This window comes from Chenopodium quinoa, unplaced genomic scaffold (genome assembly GCF_001683475.1).
Source record: "Chenopodium quinoa cultivar QQ74 unplaced genomic scaffold, ASM168347v1, whole genome shotgun sequence".
NCBI classification, from domain to species: domain Eukaryota; kingdom Viridiplantae; phylum Streptophyta; class Magnoliopsida; order Caryophyllales; family Amaranthaceae; genus Chenopodium; species Chenopodium quinoa.
Window position 1 is genome coordinate 247,272 of NW_018742931.1, and position 21,388 is coordinate 268,659.

Sequence of the window (21,388 nt, forward strand, 5' to 3'; positions counted from 1 at the left end):
AATATTAATGCAAATCAAGTTCCACCAAAGTTAAGAGACTTTGGGGAAACGAGTCTGTACAGATACGCTCGGAACAACCAAGAGTGTCCCACCTAGCAATTAAGTGAGCCACAGCATTACCGGCTCTAAAACATAATAAAAGAAAAGTGATTAGACAACTTCCTAATATCATCATAGATCACATAACTTGGAGACCGACCAGAGACGTTTTGTGCTATATTCTTCACCACAGCCAATGCATCACACTCCACCATACATTCCTATACCCATAGCGTTCCATCAAAGCCAAGCCATATCTAGCAGCAGCTACCTCCGCCATTTCTGCAGTCAATCCCACCTTCAAACCCTTCACAGCAGCAAGCATGACCTCCCCCATATTTTTCTCTAGCCACAATACCCAAGCCTACGTACTCACGGCCAACAAAATGTGCATCCACATTGAGCTTAATTACTCACTCTGGTGGAGTAGCCCAACTAGCAGCAGAAACATTGGGATTGGGGTAAGAGACGTTGCACACCTTCGCATTATATTTGCGGTAGTCTTCAACCAATTGGACAAAACCATGAGCAGATATAAAAGGATCCGTAGTCACTTGTTCATGTACAAATTTGTTTCTACTAATAATTCACTATTTTCACCATTACTTGCATTTATGCGTCCAAGTAAGCCAGGCCAATACCCTGACTTGACCGAGTATTCTCCATTCGAGTCATGTTGTTCATACATAGGCAATGGAATTTGTGTAATAGCTCTGCAATCTTCCACCTCAAATAGCTCACCAAGCTGCTGGTATTCCACTCTCTGCAGTAGTTGTCGATGAGATCAGCAACCAGCATGTCCGGGTTTGCAGTAGTACCCAGTTTTGGGGTTGGAGGTAAGACCCTTCCTGGAATCCAGCCCGTACTCCAAACTTTATTGTTCGCGCCATTCCCAATTCACCATTTCAACCCCTCAAGGCTCAAGCAGCAGAGACTTAGCACCCCACATGAATAACTAGGATCATGCCCCCTAAAAGCCTCTATTACAAATGCATTTTTGAAATAGCGGGCCTTCAAAATTGAGACCCTTTACATATTCCACCTTTTTTTTTTTTTTGATAGTTATAAATCACAAACAAAATAAAGTTTATAAATAGTGTTAAAAGTCAAATGTGTTATCTAATTTAAAACAGAGCAAGTACAATTTTATTCTTGAAGCATTGAGACCCTTTACACATTCCACGTTTTTCAGGTCTATTTCTTGCATTTCAATGAATGATTTGATTGGGCTTTGATTAAAAAGTGAAATGCAACCAATCAAATGAAACAGAAGAACGATTTGTTTTCAATATTTAATCTACATATAAAGCTAGTCAAACAGGTTGGTCCAAAACTCTAAATGGGGTTGGGTGTGGTAAATAGGGCCGGGCTGCTTGTATAGGCCATTTCATTTTAAACTACTACAAGTATGTGGTTTTCGGGTTTGGGCTGTCTTCTAAATTTGGACATCAACTAATGTGTGTGCTCACTAGCCACAAATACCGCAATCTTGGCCTCCTTTTTTAAAATTTTACTCCCACCATTTTTTACTTCCTCCGTTCGCCAATGATTGCTTCAGTTCTTATATCATGATCTTCATGGATATTATTTCTAATTGAATAACTTTAAAAATTATAAAAAGTTAATATTTTGATAAAATATATATAAAGACTAACCTAATAACAAGATGTCACTTAATTATTTATATTCTTATATATTAATGAGTAAATTTTAAATTTTAAAAGTTTAATTTTCAAATGAATAAGTGAATTGGTGAAATTATTAGTGAACGAAAAAAAAAAATATTAAAACTCTTATATATCAGTGAGAAACGTGAGAACATACAACCAAAACTTCCGTTTTAAAAGTAAAATGTTAAGAAAATTATAAATGTAGTCTATACTCCTACTTTGCATCTCTTTTTATCATTATTTACCTATTTGCTCTTAGAAGTTAGAACTTTCACATTATATAAGTCGACAAAGGTGAAAGGTCACATGTTCTAATTTTGTCCATAACTCGATCTATTTGGTTAGATCATCCATTCACCCCCTCTCGTTTACTGCCGTGACCTCCAATCCAAAGCTTGACCAAAGTTGACCTATGAGAAATTTTATTCAATAGGGTTGTCTTTCTAGTTTAACCTTATTTTTTATAAAATAAATAAATCAAAAATCACTTGATATGACAAAAGTTTTTGATTAATGGAAAAATATATGTAATTCAAAATTATTTATTTATTTTTATAAAATTTTGTAATATTTACGTGTCTTATTTTCAACTAATATATATAAATAAGTTTCATTATGTAAATTACTAACAGATTTATCTTAACGTACAAATTTTAAATATTAATTTTCTAATTATTTATACTTACAAATCTTTAGGTTTATTAATGTTTAAAGTTTGAAATCAACAACCGTAAAAGTTAATTTAAAATATGAGACAATTTTTGAAAATGTGAATTTTTTTAAGGCTAAGAAAATTGAACTAAGTGCATATTGACTTTTCAAAAGGGAGTTAGGTACCTCAAAACACAATCAATAAAATTATCATAATTCTATGGTTGTGTGGATGCAAAACAATGTACATATCTCTAATAATCCGATTTTGCTATTCCTCTAATCATCTATGGCTATTAAGGATAAGGACTTTTTTAAGCCACTCATAGAATATTGAGCGCACTATTAAGATATTAATAAGCAACTTTACTTCAAATCATAGAATTATTTTAAACATCTAATCTAACATAATTAATAGTATACTTATAACTCAACACAATACTTTTTGGCAGTGCGTGCTACTAAGAAAACAACTGAAAGAGGAGCCAAACATCTAACATGAGTACGTTCTAATTACTAAATAGACTTCTTAAAAAAAATATATAAAAAAATAAAAAAAAAAATTACTAAATAGACTTAAGTTCTAATTTATAAATTTTCTAAACTAAGGAAATCTAGTACTAATTTTTTTTTTTTTTTTTTTTTTTTTTTTTTTTTTTTTTACAAAAGAGAGGGGGGGGATCTACGCTTGACTTTATTTGACAACATAGACGTCTAATGTGCGTGATTAAATTTAAGTCTAAATTATAACTCCAACATATTATCAGTTTATCACCCTACTCTTAAAGAGTTAAAATGAATTATTTATTTACATAATTTCAATTTGTTCAATTCGATTTGATTCAAAAATTTGGATATTACATAAATATATATAATGCAACCTAAATTACAATTCAATTTAAATTAATTGCATTTTAAATTTAGGTTTTGTTTGACAATTAGCTGTTTAATTTGTATTAACTATTTTGACTAGTTGGTTGTAATTAATTATTTGTGTAAAAGTGTTTGGTAAATACATGTTAGTTATGAGTTATTGTAGTGTATAAAACAAGAAAAAAGCTAAAAGCTCTTTCAACCTCATATGAGCTTTATAGACCAAAAAACTTTTTCAAACAGCTCCTAACCAAACACTTCAAAGAGAATTTTGAAATAGTTAAACAATTCTTTTTGTTCCAAAAAGTTCCTAACCGTATTCCCCCCCTTAATCCGAATAACTTTCACCCTTACCATTGCTGTTATTCATAGTACAAACTAAAAGAAAAGGAGGTTTTATAAGATTTAGCAATTTTTATAGCATGATCCAGCTATTACATAGAAATTCAGAAAATGTGTTAAGTTCTCAACTTATGAGAGCACTATGTTACACGCACACAGAGGAAAAAGGGCATGCAACAACATGTTACTCTTGCATTTATTGCTAAAAACGATTCTTCAAAAACAGTATGATATGTGTTTCTGAATGTCTTTTTTAATGTAGGCCATAACTCTCATGTTATTTTCTTTACTTTATTAATTATTTATATCATATGACAATAATATCATGATTGTATTGTAAATTTGTCATGGACTTAACTCTTAACCCTAATTCTTACTTTGAAGATTCTTCTGCTTTTTTCTTACCTATTACTAGTACTCCATAATACAAGTACGTAGAAAATTGGACCTTCTTCTAGTGGATCGTACAAAAAATTGAATAATACATTAGTTGCAATGATCTTATTATTGTATACTTGTATAAATTTAGACGAAATCTGAAATTATTCAGGAGACTAAAGATTTTATTTAACTTTTAAGGGTGAAGGTCGGGGGAGTTGAAGTAAAAATTTTAACCTATATATATACAAATTAATTGTTTTAATTATGAAAGTCGTATTAAATCTTTAAACTATATTTTACAAATCTTGATAATCATGACGTATGGGTTATTATTCACGAATATTTCTTTTCCATTAAAAAAATTGAGTAAAAAGAAAGACTTTTAAGATTAGAGAGTCCTTGTATAAGCGTATAGCCTCGATCATCTCCTAGTTGAATAATATATTCTTCCTTCATTTGAAGTACACTATAGAGATGAGGTCCACAATAGTGATGAGGCTGTTTTTGAAAGAAAAAAAAGAAGTATAAATGTAATCCCTACAACCCCAAAATTAGTCCGACCTCCTTGACCCATTTGGATTAGACAAAGTATAATTATCTCTATTTACCACTACGTCACATCTTAACTTGCGACCAAATCTTACTGTTGAAGATGTCGTCCTTTGTATAATGTCTCTTGCTTATAAACAAAACTTTTAGTTTACATTTGAAAAAAATTGTAGTTACATCTAATATGCATTAGGTGGCATATTAATTTATCGAATTTGTCATGTAGTCGGCTTTAGTTACGTCTAGCTAATATGCATTAGAGTGAGAGATAGTTCAAATGATTAGAACTTTCTTTTCGATTTTAAGAGATTTGCAATTGATTCTTATAATCCGATTGTACAGTTGTTTAAACACAAAAAAAAAAAAAAAAAAAGGCAAATAGGGATGTTTAAACACATCAGATAAGAGCAAACAAAACACTGGAGTTTTAAAAATTTAAGTCTCGGACATCTATCAAAAATAAATAAATCAAAACTAACTTAGACTAATCAAACTAGTCTAAACTTAGACTGGTGGACTGGTTTAAAGATAGCAATTTAGACTTCTTTCTATATTAAGATATCTATTTCAAAAATTAAATCTCCTGTTTCATAACAATTGCAACAATTTAACCAAAAAACTCTCACTTTTTTAATCAAAGTGTTGCAATTTTTTATATTTTTCTTAAAGCGTATAAAAAGTACAAATAATTCACCTGCTAAATATGTTCTGAACTAAACTTGATTATTAAAACGAACTATTAGTCACCTCCTAAACATCTCGGAGGCGACACAATGCAAGAATCCAAACAAAAGAGACACGATAATGTATAGGAGTGTAGGACTATAGAAGGGCGGTTCCAAAGAAAGAATCTACAACAGATAGCCATATAGGTCAATATCCACACTTGATCAAATCTATGACTATGTAGTCTATTCCATGTTAAAGTAAATAATGCAAATCTACAATAACCCCAAACTTCAAATAGATGAATATGTTTATTTTTTGTACTACTTTTATTATTAGAGTACTACTTTACTACTTGTTGAAGTGAATGCAATCTAGTGAGGTGACAGCTTGCCATTGCCAATTGCATAATGACAACTTGACCTTTGTATAGTAGGAAACAGCTAGTTGTAGTACTTGTAAATTGTAATGGCTGTTAGCCTTGTTTACTCTTTTTGCAATTATGATTTTAATTCTTTTGTTGATCCCTAGATGACATTAATTTTCTATCATTTCACATCTACTACTTTGCTCATCATCGACATTGGCTAGTAACTATTCTATGAAATTTCTTTAATTAGTTTTCAAAATGAATAGTAGTTACTTCACTTAAGATTTTTATATATACTATCTTTGTGGAGTATCCTGACCAAACCTCAATCTTTACGATTTTTTTTTTATTCAGTATTTACAGGCCAAGCACTTGGGAATAGAGGGGATGGTTAGGGAAATCCTATCCCCTAGTACCCTCACTTGGTAGGATTCGAACCCCATACTTCTAGGATTTGAGGTAAGAGTCTTATCAAGTGAGCCAACACTTTATTGGTGTATAATATATTCGATTAGTTTTTACACTGATCACATTATCTGTATAGGACACGAGTTCAATTATCTTTTAACTTCCTCTTCTCACGACACATGTATATAACTTGTACTGACCTTATGAGATAACTTGAGTAGGATTTTAGTATGTAGGAAGGCCCACCATATAGCTACATACCAAAAAAAAAAAACTATTTTCTTTTTCAAAAATAAAATGTTTGGTGGATTTTTGTATGTAGGAGTATCATACATGTACTACAGCACTAGAATTCCAAAGGAAAAATAGTAAGTTAAATTAATTAAATATATAAATCGACACATAATTTTGTTATGCATTTTTAAATTATTATTATTATTATTATTTTTTGAGGGAAAATCATTATTAAATTAACTTATGTATAACACTATTTATATGTACAACAAAACCTAATAATTATTTACTTCATATATTATTACCTTTTAATAAAATGGTTTTAGTTACAAACTAATTAAATGTGTTGGAATGTAATTAAGGGGTCAATGTTGGGATGGTTCCATATTAGAAATACAAAGTAATAAGGGTGTGTTCTCACTCTTCACTAGTACTTGAAATCTTCTAAACTCGTGTGGACTAAACTTATTAGGACTCATCATACGATAATGAGAACATATTAGCTAGACTTTTTTTATTATAAGAGAATAAGCTTGCAAGAGTAAACTATAACATTGAAACTTATTTGACCTACAACTTTTCATTACAGTGAAGAGGATGAACGCTTGTTACCATTATATATTATATAAAGATGCATATCTAGTGAAATAAAATGTGTATTGATTGGATGTACACGGAGTAGTCTTTAGTATACTAATAATTACGTACTATATATTGATAAATCAAAATATTATTTTATCAAAAGCAACAATCACAGGTTAAAAAACTTATCTAACCAACTTTTGCATTGTTTTGGCTTCATGCCTAACTTTTTAGCCAACAAATAGGATACGTTACTGGCAATCATATTTTTTTTTGCCTATTTGATATAGGTCAAAGTCGATCAAAAGTTGGCAAAAAAAAACCATTTGCCAAACAACTCTGTGCTTTTCATGATCACCATATCGTGCTATAAATGTAAAATTTTAGGGCAAAAAACTAGCTACATTACTATTTTAGGTCTTTGTTAATGAGTATATTAATAAATACTTTGTACTAATTTATGTACGAGCTATCCTTATATTTTTAAATAAATATATAGTTAAATAAATTGCAATTTAGTAAGTAGGAATTAGTCATCATCAATTGCTATTTTTAAAAATCAAGCTTAAATTAGAAAATGCATGTACTTCTTTTAACAAAAAAATTGTATAATGAGGAGCAATACAATTAATATAAATAAATTTGGTATATTCAATTATTAGAAAGTTTAGAGAAAATAACTACCTTAATTCATAAGATATAGAGTTATCATAAATGCTTTTGGAAAATTATATACGGAGTAATAGATTTATTATTTTCAAGATAAACTAAAAATTAATTAAAAATGGTATTGGAGGAAAATTTTGCTCCAAAAAACTCCACTTAAAGAACTTATATAGATAGAGATGGAGGGTTAGTAAACTTAGTACTCCCTCCGTTCCTAAAAATTCGACTCACTTTGCATTTGCGTGGTCTCCAATGAACATCTTTGACCATGAATATCTTCGGCTATGCATAAGTGAAAATCATAAAAAGTTAATATTTGAAAAATTTATAATAAGGGGAATCTAATAAAATCCCTCATACTAATTTATTTCTATTGTATAAATCATAATATGTGGTCAAAGTTATTTTATTTTGACCAGATGAATAGTAAGTGAGTTGAATTTTCAAAAACGATGTAGTATTTTATTTAAAGTGACTAATAATAATGTATTTATGTGCATTGGAATTATAAACACAAGTAATATTGTTGTATTAATATTCAAAAGCAACAAAATTTGTTATACCATGCGGATTAATTGAAAACATGAAGTGCTTCTTTCGTCTCTAAAAGTTTGCCAGTTTTAATAGCAAATATCTTACATATAAATCAAAATAATAAGAACTTATAAAGACGATGGGAATAGTATATATTATGGAAAATAGTTAACTAGTAAGCTACGCACTATAGTGTAGCATTATCTTGTAAAAGCAAGATTTCTATGAATTTCACTAGATTGTCTTTATATGACTATATGGTTAACCATGAAGGTTAATCGAATCATACATTTGTTTAGATTAGTTTTTAATAATAGAATTTTTAGGACAATATATCATTGATCTTAATTTACTTTAGGGCAATATAATTGTATGATAACCGTACTAATTGTATTATATATAGACCGTATTTTTTTACATATCCCAATTATATGGTGATAATGCACTATTGATTGAATGCAATATCTCAATAATAAGCTAATAAGTGACTTGCATTTGTTAGTGAACTACAGTGCATGTCATTCATTATATTAACATCAACATGAATGACAATTAATTTCAACTGGACCTAGCTATATTACTTTGAATTATATTCCAGGCCATTAAAAATTAAGACTTTTTATTATTTTCAAAAACTATTTTTGTGTTAAAAATTTTGATAAAAGGGGAATCAAAACTAAAGCATACAGTTGTTTCAAAAAAAAAAAAAAAAAAAAAAAAAAACTAAAGCATACAGTGCTACACTATACTTCTCGGGAGTGAGGAAAAAAAGGTGTCTGACTGAAGAAATGAATTGGCATTATCATCAGTTGCCCTCATGTTCAAGATTCCATTATAAACTCTACCAATACCCATCAAAAAATAAAAAATAAAAATTTTGAAAAAAATTTACTCAAAAAGTTTATTTTGTCTTAAACATGGTGACAAATTACAAAGTTTGTAACATGAGAAATATTGTTCACTAATTTCTATAAACATGCATTACAAAAATTTTAAATACAAAAACAAAACAAAATGTAATTTTAACTCATTTACCCATAACATGCCCTTACCAAGGTGTTTGTTGATTATTATTCTGATGTTGCTCATGTTGTTGTTCAAAAGAGGCTGATGATGGGCTCATATGTCCTAACCCTGCCATGTTTAGGAAGTCTTTATGTGTAAATGTTCTCAACCCTAGGAAATCTCTTGTCAACCCGTCGTTGCCGCCATTACCGCCACCATTGCCTCCTCCTCCTCCACCACCACCGCCACCGTTAAGTTGTGACTTTGTCGCGGTCATAGCTTGGTGATGAAAGTCACCAAAACTCGACGAGTCAAATCCGCCACTTACTGATGATGCTGAAGATTGAAATGAGCTTAACATCATTACATCATGCAGCATGGAGGATTGTCCTCCACCGACTCCGTCCCCCTCGGGTGTTGTCATACCTTGATTTTGTTCCATGAACCCTGGGTTAACGGTTAGTCCACAGCTAGTACTATTTGTTAGTACTACTTGATGGCCGCCGTGTTGTTGCTGTTGCTGTCGGTGTTGTTGATTACTTACGGTCACCCCCATCTCCGCCGCCTTCTGTAAGAGGGCGGTGGCGGACATTTGGGGATTGGCCGGGGCTTGAAAAGATGACAATGTAGACCCCATTGCATTATTACTTGAACTTTGTTGTTCATACTGTTGTTGTTGTTGTTGTTGCTGCTGCTGCTGCTGCTGCTGATGCTGTTGTTGTTGCTGTTGCTGTTGTTGTTGCTGGTGGTGGTGTTGGAAGGAGTACAAATGAGACGAATGCGGGTGATGATCGAGTTGTCCACCTCCACCATCAACAACATTCTGTTGTTGCGGAGGAGGAGGACAAGCTAACCACGGTGGGATATCCGACCTAACATTGATCATATTCGAGTGTTGGCCGAATTGGTGTTGGTGGTGATCAGGTTGTTCTCTCTTGAGAGGAAGAGACTGAAGGAGTTGATGATGAGAAGTCAAGTGAGGTGGAAGAGAAAAGTGAGATGAAGAATTATTAGCGGTAATTCCTGCAAGTCCACCACTTTGGTGTGATACTGATGATGGAAGTGTACTAAGAGGGTTAATGGCTCTTGCACTCTCTTCTGCTAATGCATCACAAAATGCTCTGTGTGTTATAAAACTGTCCCTCCTGCACACACCACAACAACATCGACCATATATTTAAAAAATTACAAAATACACTACTCATACCATCAAAAGTATTTTCGTTACACCACAATGCAATAGGCTAAAATAGTAGCATTACTAGTTCGTTGCATGTCATTAATGATTATTTCGCAATTCTCACACTCCGTTAAAAAAAATAATAATAACACCGAAATGCAAGGCTTTTCTCCTCTTTTTCTGAGTACTAACCATCTTTGTTGTTTGACAAAAAAAACACATGAACTCTGAATGAAATTTAGCAATAGTACAACTAAGATGGAGGTAAGTTGGAAACAAACAGCTAGAAAAATTTCAACCAGTTTTTTTCATTGCATAACCCCACATGTATGCTTTTCCCTTCTTTTCTTTCACACACATATGAATACATACACATTACACACACATTCACGGGCACATTATAATTATTGGCTTGACTCATGAAAAGACATCCCAAGGTTTTAAAGAATAAAGTTGTTTATTTTTACAAGAAAAGAATACAAATTGGTAATCCCAATACATTTTTATGCATCATGTATGTTTGTTATTCAAATTGTAATAATGAGTGAAACATAATTATAAAAATTAAAAGTGGGATTCCCATGGTTGGGTTTAAAAGTCTTAGTATAAAAGATAGTCTATGTGAGAAAAGAGTTTGATTATATTACAAATCTAGCTTATAATAATTCCATTTTGGGAAATTCACATGCAATCATACAAGTCATCTTGCATTACATTGAGTAATTTAAGGTGACTAATTTGCATATGATTTCAAAAGCAGTTAGCTTATTACTAGTGTATTTATTATCCTGATGATACTGTAAAAAGGATGATTTCGTTTGAAACTCCTTTTAATTATTAAATTTCGCCTCAACCCCTCTCCTAATAAAAATCCTAGATTGAGTGTTCGATCAACAAGTGCAATTACGTTTAGTGATGACTTACAACATAATAATTAGACACATTTGAACCAATACATATAGTCAAGGATACATGCATGTAAACTAGAAACTAAGACTTGGAACAAAAAGTAAAAATTAAACCTCAACACGTTATCATCATTGGATTGTGATTATTTCCCAAATAAGATTAAGCTCATACTATATACCACCATACTATTAATAACAAAATATGAACATGAATATAATGTGTTACATATGTAATAAACTTACCTAGAGAAAAGGGTACCACAATCACATCTATACTCTCTAGTACCACAAATCTTGGAATGAGCCTTCCAATCAGATTGAACTGCATATTTCTTCGAACACTTCTCACATTTCCACTTCTTCTCACCATGCTTCCTACAGAAATGCTTCTTAATTCCGGTTAAGTCGCCGAGCGCTCGCGACGGCTCGTGATGAACACAGCTAGGCTCGGGACACACATACACCTTTTTTCGTATTATCTGATCTTTCGCTCTTTGTTTAAGCTTCCAAGGTAGGTTGTGACCTCGACGATGAAGCTGAAGATTTTGATCTCTTTGAAATCCTTTGTTACAGATCTCGCAGATAAACCTGTTTGTTGCTAGTAAACTCTTTGGTGATAGTGCTATCACCTCCGCATCCGGGTCTGATAATAGACATTAAAATCGAGTTGTCATAATAATAACTATATCAATGTTACATATATGTAACGGCGAAACTTACTTAACCAAAGGTTTAAGCTGATGGTTGAAGTCACATGACTGGTTTTATACTCTATCAGTATTAGATACTGCAGATATATATATAGATACAGATATAGATATGTTACGAGGATATTATTATACCAACCTGGGTTACCGGGGAGGCCTCGTTTCTTCTTAGGAGGAGGAGGTTGAACTTGATGAGGCGAGGCGAATGATGAGGAAGATGCTTGAGTGTATAGCATCGTGTTCGTGTTTGTGTTCGTGTTGGTGGCGTTGTTGGCGTTGGTGGTGGTGGTAGAGGAAGATTGATCATTCCTAGCATTTGAGGAAATGCTTGTTTCACCAGATATAGTAGAAGTCAAATTGGACATGCTCTCATCTAAACCCAACCCTTTCATCATCTTCAAAATTCTTTGATAAATAAATAAACTTGTACTTGTACTATACCTTGCTTAATGAAGCATAGTGATTCTATCTATAACAATTAAAAAAATAATTATGGTAAGAAAACAATAATTTTGATCAAGATGTTTAATTATTTGATGAGTTGAGATCTAAAAAAAACAACAAACAAACCCTAATAACAAAAATAAATATCAAATAAAATCTGATTTAATATTAAGGTATATTAATAATTTTGATGAATAAGAATATATCTTAAAAGGAGGTAGAAATCAAATAAAATTAAATGATATGAGGTTTATTAAAATAGAAAAATTCTTTGATACTTGCTAAGATGCTAAAAACAAAGAAGAAGAAACCAAAAAGAGGATATTATTATTAGGGAAAAATAAATAAATAAAACTGACCTTGGATGATGCTTATAAAGATAGACAAAACAGCAACCACAGACAGAGAGAGAAGGGGAGAGAGGAGAGAGAAAGTAGAGAGAGAAAGAGATGTGGATGAGAAGGTAAGGGTGATTCCTCCCCCTTGTAAAGTCCACCACTCAAAAAAAAAAAAAAAAAAAAAAAAAAAAAATCATTTAGTAATTTAAATTAAATTATGTAATGTACACTTCCAAAGCTAAAAACTGGGGCAGTCACACTCCTCTGAAGTTGCACTTTCTGTCCTATCCTTTGTTCTCTTTCTTTCTTACTATTACTACTATCAAGTTAATTTGTCTTTGCTTGTTAATAGTAATAATAATTATTATTGTCTCATTTGTGTGTGTGTAAATTTTACTGCTACTTCTATTGAATAACCTAGCTTGCTTGTACTTGTACCTTCGAATTAAGTAACTAGAGACATTCATACCATTATATGTATATGCATTGAATGAGGGTCAATGATTGGATGTGTTATTGTTGGTCATTGGTATGATTGATCACGGTTAATTTATATGGAGTAGGTGCGATATGTAGCAAGTTACCCTTGAACTATATAATTATTTGATAAATCTTTTATAAATGAAAAGTCGATCACCCTAACAATATGTTGTGTCATCTATCTCTATAGCATTACAAATCACCCTTCGATACATATAATATTGCTAAACCATCTTAAAAGTAGATAGTTATTGCATTGTGAAAAATATAGATATATACGGGCAATGATCATTTTTTTTTAGGTCGTATAAATTAATTGATCGATTGGTCGAGTTGTGTACTAGCTCTATATTTGTGTTATGGAGTATATTTATTAATCAGGAGATGCAATGATAAGTACAGTAAGTACACAATTGAGAATGGAAAACTTACTGTGACCACTATGCCAAAAAAGGGCACTATGCTAAAATTACATGGGACATTGATCATCATATTATTCACACAATGTGACTTCATCATCTTTGTGTGAAAAGTGGTCATGGTGTACTGAGTTGTTATCACTTCTATATTGTTGCAAAGTAGTGAGTAATTGAGTATACATACATAGTGAAATCTAATTTAGCTATTAGTTTTTTGTTTTAACAGAAATAACTCAAGAGATTCTTAATTACTGTACTATAAACAACATCAATCAACTTCGACCATTATATTAATATTTGTAGTACTTTGGTATATTAGTAAAAATTATAATTAGATGTTACGGAGTACAGTTTTTTCATTTGATATTAATTTATCCGTCATTACTTTTCATTTAAATTTACTGTTAATATATTTGTAAAAAAATATAGCCATGTATAACACAAACATAAAAAAATTTAAAAGTCATTTCCTGTATATCCAAAAGAAGAAAAGTACAACCAAATTCATTTTTTAATATATAAAACTTAATGTTATAGCTCAATAATTATTAAGAAATAAATGGAGTAAGAAATTAAATAAATAATTTAGATTAAGACAATAATAAAATTTATAGGAGCACATTGGTAAATAAAAAACTAAAAGTATGGAGACACATTCCTACCGGTGGAGAGGCGGATTTCATTTCTTTTTCAACCTCAGTCCACACCAATGGCCCACATGGCCCTAAAATGATAGAAAAGCACATTTGTAGTGTTTGATAGAACTGCAACTTAAATAAATAATTAAAAAGAATTCATACCTCTAATATTGCAGCATGATTTATTTATTTACTTTTGTATGAGTAGATTTTAAAAGAGCTATAAAAATATATTATACAGATGAGATTTGATCTTATGTCTAAACTTTTAAATATTTTTTCGACTTTGATTTTTATAACTTCTTAATTAATAGGTGATTGTTACGGAGCAAAATTGCCGATAAGCGAAAACTCAATGACATTTTGCTTTCAACATTTAATAAAAAAATAAAAAGAAAAGAAAAAAAGGTTGATAACTACCTTCTCCAATCCCCCTCGCACCCCCACCCCCACCCCCACCTCCTCTTTATTAATGTCCACAACCTTCTCCCTCTTATATTATTTTTAATAAAGTAGTGAAAAGTTAGCTTAATATGAAAATAGACACAAATTTAAAATCATCGAAATAAAATAACCAAAAATTAGTGTGGCAATCCTCACCTATTTGTATTGTCGTATTGACTTAAAACACTTTTATTTAGATGGATGGTATATTGGTATATAAAGCATGTGCAATAGAAAAACATTAGTGAAACCCAAATGTCAAAAGAAACACAAAGTAGTGTTGTTACTAAAATAACACAAATCTTTTAAGTCGTTAAGCCATAAAATACTTAAATTAGTGTTGTTACTAAATAGTATCTGTATATTCATTAGAACTTCTAACATATTGTTAATATTATAGATATAACTACTATTTCGTAGTAAATTAGAAAATATTTTTATTTTCTTAGTAATGTGAAATTGGTTGAGGAGCGAATGTATGTTATTATTGATGTCTATAATGATATGCTCGATTTGCCAAGGGATTGTCCAAATGTCTTTTATTGAATGATTACTAGTAAATTATCACCTTTAATTTGAATTTTACGAATGTCTTGATGATGAAAGGCTAGTTGGACTCCCTCATGAAGCGCTATACTTTATGCTATGAATGTCTTTGTATTGTCGATGTTGAACGTATATGCCTTGATGAAGGCTCTACTGATGTCTCTAATGAATGTGATGATCACTCCTGTTGCTGTTAAGTTGTTGCAAACTGAGCCATCAAAGTTAACGTGTCTTTCAAGTTACAAAGATGGATGGTAAGGAATGATCCGAATAATATGAGGAAAAAGATTATGGGATCTCATCCCATAGAGAAAATAAAGGTATAGGTGTGACTTTTTTAGTGTCACTCACTCATTGAAATAAATAGCTAAGTGCTCAGTTAAAGCACTTGTAACAATATATGGTTGATAGGTTACCATATTTACCAATTAGATGAAATAGTTGATAGGTTAAAAGTTAATTGTAAAAATAGTGGAAATTTAGATGAAATGTATAAGTTAATTGAAATGGAAATAACTTTTATATAAGTAAAATGTATAAACCAGGACTATAATGACACGCAATTTAATTAAAAGACGTTTTAATGGATCTAATAAAAATAATAATATAAACACAGAACATAATGAAATAGTCAAAATTTAAAATAATTTCTTTTGGTTCAGAAGTTCCTGAGCGTAAACCAAAAGCTAGGGCAGAGAGAAATGATGAAGATGAAGACTTGGATTTTGTGGACCGATAAAATGTAATGAAATTTTGTTTAAAAGGAAATCATCTTTCCTCTGACCCTCTTTACTTGCATGATTGGTCCAGTGATTAGCATGCTTTCCCCCTTATTCTTTTTTAAATTTCATTATTTTTAACTTTCAATGATGTTAACTATGAGTACTATAAATTAAAAATAGGTGCATATTTTATGTTTAATTTTATTAAATACTCGTACTTTAAAAAAAAATCCGTCTACAAAAAGATATATATTAATTTATTGCGTCTTAATTAATTTTAATCGAGCTAATCCTTATGCGAGGATATCTAGTTACTATGATTCACATACATTCGTATTTAATTCACCTTATAGTTTTCGGGCATTCACACAATAAATTCGTATTATTTTGCTTAAGAGTTACAGCTCCTAATGTATGTGAAGACTACTTTACCTTAGCTTCCTCATTTCTCACACGCAGCTTGCTTCCTCATTAGCGGACACTTTACACTTAAGATATATTGCTAGATTCACACATGCAACTAGGGATTGATGACAATGGATCGAATCTGATTCAATTCAAAATTGGGATAATACTACTATTCTAATAACAGATTATTATACTATTCAAAAAAATAAATAAATAAATAAAATACTAGACTATTATATTATAATACTTATAGAATATATTTATATAGTTACCAGAGATAAGATAATTCTCAAATACATCATGTATGCATACTTATAGCTCACTCCTATATAGACAAATATATACATTTAATAATCTAATATATATATATATATATATATATATATATATATATATATATATATAATATATATATATATATATATATATATATTATATATATATATATATATATATATATATTATATAAATAAAGTAGGCGAGCATTCCGAGCGCCAAGAAAGAAATATACTTATTTCGACCAATAAGAAGAAAGATTTGTATTTTATTTTTGAATTAAAAAATTATGTCGCAACCTAGATAAAAGTAACAAATTAGATTTGATGTATCTAAAATTTTAATGCCACGTAGAATATAATCCACGAAATAAATTATTTTAATGAAAAAAAATAAAGTAAAAATATAGGAAAAGATAAATTTATTAATTCAATACTACAAGTATAAGAAATCCAAAAAAAAAAAAAAAACTAAAAAATATTTAAATGATAAACACTTATAATAAAGTTTGATACCTATCAAGATAGATTTTGATAGTATTTATGATAAGAAATACAAACTGTTCGTTAATTATAATTAAATTAAAATTTGTGATACCTACCATTATAATTTGACACATCATACGACACGAACAAAATTTCATATCAATAAAAAACCCATCAAGCGAATTTTGTGTTAGTAATTTTGTGTTAATTTTTGGTCATCAATGGCCGGGTAATTTTTAGCTTAATTTTTAAAATCCTATGTTTAAATTAGTATTTCTAATTATTACTTACATTGTATTAATTTGGGATACTCAACGATATATGTTTATGTTTTATTTACTAAATATTTTTTACATGCAGATCTAACACATCATACGACACAAATAAAATTTCGTATCAATACAAAACCCCATCAAGCGAATTTTGTGTTAGTTTTAGGTCATCAATGTCAGGTATTTTTTAAATTCTTATGTTTAAATTTATATTTGTAATTATTAGTTACACTGTATTTATTTAGAATACTTAACGATTATTTGTTTATGTAATGGCATACGATTAGATGTTGTATACTTAATATGTATGGCTTTGGTTATTATTGGAGATGATGAAAAAATTCCAATGCATAGATTTATTTTATATCGCAACAATTTTTCATTTATTGGTAAAAATATTGATTTGTTTTATATAAATGTAAAGATTTAATTTATATCAATTTCAGTTTGGCTAACATTTCACGGTTCAATTTATCCATTGATGTAGTAGGTTGGTTGTGGACGAAGTTGGTGATTCTATCGAAATAAAAGATATGGTAAAACAATGAATAATGATTTAGGATTTAAATTATCAAAAATTTATCATTCACATTAAAGATTTTATATAACGGAAAAAAATATCATATTTACAATTTATTTATATTTAATAAATTCATTATAAATTATAGTAAAAAAAAAATTAAACTTTTGTAATTTTGTCTAAAATTATTAAATACAATAAATCAAATAATTAAAAATCTTAGATGAAAAAACCGTGCATCGCACGGGCTTCCACCTAGTAATGAAATATACGAGTAACATTCTTTAAGTTTTAATCTTTGTTAAATTGCTTTGCTAGACCCTACTACGTATACACATCCATTACTCTTATTCATGATCCCGTAAGCTGCTGCTTCTCAACAATAAACAAAAAATGAACAACCTTTTTTTTTTTTTTTTTTTTTTGACAAAAGAGCTAACAAATAAAAGGAAAAACAAAACCAACAACGGTCAACAAACAGCTAAAACAGAAAATACAATAACTGGCGAATCCTAGCATGACCAGCCAACCAGTGAGCAGGAGTAACCCACAAACGAGGAACCTTTTGAACTTGGCAAACCAAAGGAGATTGAACCGAAGCTCGCAACTCTTGAATGAGCCACCAAGCACAAATTTCCATTGAACCAGAAGGAGGAAGATAAGCAAGGAGGGCAGCACAATCTGTATAAATTCGGATTTTTAGGAAGCCTGTACGAATAGCAAACTCCAAACCCCAGACACAGGCCTGAAGCTCAGACTGCAACGCTAAACTTGCCATAAAAGCCCGACATCCACCTCCCAGTACCTTAGAAGAATGAAGATCACGAACTATCCATCTTGCTCCATTCCTATAAGTAGAACCATCCCAAGCCCCATCTATAATCAAACAAGCCGTTGGATAAATATAAGGAAACCCCCGCAGACATAGCCATTGGACATCCCGCCTAGCCTCCAAACGAACCAAACAAGAAGACTCCGAAGACCTCTTCCAATCCAGAGCCTGCATACTACAAAGAAACCAATCTATCGCTTAACCAACGATCGTCCTAGGGGACCAAACAACTTTCCTTAACCTCAGTTGATTACAAGAAATCCAAATTTCCTAGAGAAGAGTAAATAAAGAAGCAATACCCTTCCAATATCTCAATGACGAAAAATGGAAATTGTACTCAATAACCAAACACTAAACGGAGGAAACTACATAAGATCCCAATAAATGCCCAACTTTCTAGACAACCAAAGACTGCAGATAGCAGGACAATCTCTGAATATATGAGTTACAAATTCCACCTCCACATGACAAAAGGCGCAAACTGGATCAATCGGGAGGCCTCGAGAATGGAGAGCAGCCGCCAAAGGAAGAGCGTCATGCAGCAATTTCCAACCAAAGATTTTCCACCTAGGAAGAATTGGTAAAGCCCAAAACTTCCTCCACCATGCTGGAGAAATAGAGATTGAACGCCATACATGACCCTAGGCTCAGAAAGAAGGACATAAGCAGATTTCGTTGAAAAAACACCATCCGTAGTAAACTTCCAGTAAACAAAATCATCCATAAAACGTATTGGCTGATCCAACGAAAGAATTCTAGCAGCAGAGCTAGAATCAAATAGCCTGTGAATAAGAGTAGCATCCCATGCGTAAGAACGCTGATTAAGTAAAGAAGACACAAGAGTCGGTCGAACCGACTCGGACGGAAGATCCTTAAAATGAACCAGTCCCCCCGGAACCCAAGAATCCTCCAAAATATAAACTCGAGAACCGGAACCAACCTTCCAAAATAGACCCTTTGACAACGAGGACAATCCTGAAATAAGACCCCTACAACCCCAAGATGAACGAGAAGCCGAGATCGAGTCAATGGAACAAAGAGCGGAATACTTCGCAAACAAAAGCCGGGAAACCAACAACTAAGGGCCTTGAATTAGCCTCCAACTCTGCTTAACTAACAAAGCAGAGTTAAAAGGGGCAATACTGCGAATTCCCAATCCTTCTAAACCCTTCGAAAGATGGAGCAACGATGAAGAACGAAGAGCCAACCCTCGACTAGAAGAAGAAGACTTCCACCAAAATCTGGCTAGCAAATTATCCATTTTAGAACATATAGAACCAAGAATTTTGAAAACAGACAAGATGTGATTAAAGGAGGCAATGAGCACTGAGTTAATAATAACAAGCTTGGTTGCCGGCGAAAGATGCAGAGCTGCAAAGACATCTAGCCGTTTAGCCACCTTGTCCAAGAGGAACCCAAACTCAGAGCATTTACTACGACCCAAATCAACAAGAAGACCCAAATAAGAGCCCAATTTAGATTCAGACCGCATTTTCAGACAACTAGACAAATAAGCTCGATAATCCTCCGGCGTATGAGGGCTAAACTTGACAAACGACTTTTACAAATTAAACATTTGACCTGAAATATCACAAAATGCAGAAATCACATTCAACACCTAATCACACGCAAGGGGAGAGACCTGGAAGAATAGCAAGGAGTCATCAGCAAAGAACAAGTGTGAAATGGAAGGAGCCCCCCTAGCAATTTTAATACCCTGAAATAGGCCTTCAGATTCCGCCTTACGAAGCATTGCCAAAAGAACCTCCATGCATAAAACAAACAAGTATGGAGCTAGATAGAGAACTCCTTGACGCAGACCACGCTCAGGACAAAAACCCTTTGTAGGTGAACCATTAACCAACACCTGATAAGAGACCGTAGAAACACACTGCATAATCAGATGAACCCAGTAGGGAGGAAACCCAAAAACCTGAAGAACTCGACTCAGGAAATCCCACTCAACTCTGTCATATGCTTTATTCATATCTAGCTTCAAGGCCGCATAAAAACGTTTCCTAGCCTTGGAAGCATTCATAAATGAAAGGATCTCATGCACCATCAGACATCAAACTTCTAAGTGGCAATCAAACTTGCTTTTCTTTTTTATTTATTTTTATATATTATTATTATTATTATTATTATTATTATTATTATTTTTATAGTACTTCGTATATTTTTATGGCGACTTTCCATGCATGATTTTAACCTAACATGAGATTAATCCATTATTACTTTATTCGTCTCAAATTACTTATTATGAGATAGTAAATTACTTATTTTTAACTATATGACAGCGGGTTTCAAACCCTTAAGATTACTTTAAAGAGCACATTAAACCAGTAGGTTCTCTAGCAATAATGCCCTATAACTTTTTCTTAAACCTAATTAATGCAATAACTTTGGATAAATCCATTGCAATGGTTATAATGAAATTGTTGCCTTAGACCCTTTTATTGCAACGACTATATATGAGATCATTACATTTGCCCCATTTTAACCGTTACATATGTACATAATACTTCATAATATAGTCGAGCTAATTAGATGTAGTAATAAAGATCAAAGTATCGTTTTATTACATAGAGAATAAAATTGTTGCAATTAATATAAGATGGATCGGAATAACTCGACTAAGTATAACCTAAGTGCAATATTTATGTAGGAATGAAAATAATAATATGGGAGGTGTACGTGAGCTGTCGACGAATGTCGTCCAATATAGAGAAGGACACGTTGCGAGTGAATAAAGAAAGAAAGAGTAGCATGTGAAGCGATGTTGACGGCTGGTGTCCCGTA

At 31.6% G+C, this 21,388-nt stretch overlaps 1 protein-coding gene across 1 annotated transcript; it reads right to left on the reverse strand.

Annotated features, from left to right (window-relative positions):
- Window positions 1–8,746: 8,746 nt before the first annotated feature.
- Window positions 8,747–12,831, reverse strand: LOC110728377 (protein indeterminate-domain 7-like). Its single transcript, XM_021908025.1, has 4 exons — window positions 12,569–12,831; window positions 11,905–12,234; window positions 11,302–11,701; window positions 8,747–10,115 (listed from the first exon to the last, which is right to left on the reverse strand). The coding sequence occupies exons 2-4, from the start codon at window positions 12,158–12,160 to the stop codon at window positions 9,014–9,016; spliced, it is 1,758 nt and encodes a 585-aa protein (XP_021763717.1). The 5' UTR covers window positions 12,161–12,234; window positions 12,569–12,831; the 3' UTR covers window positions 8,747–9,013.
- Window positions 12,832–21,388: the final 8,557 nt, after the last annotated feature.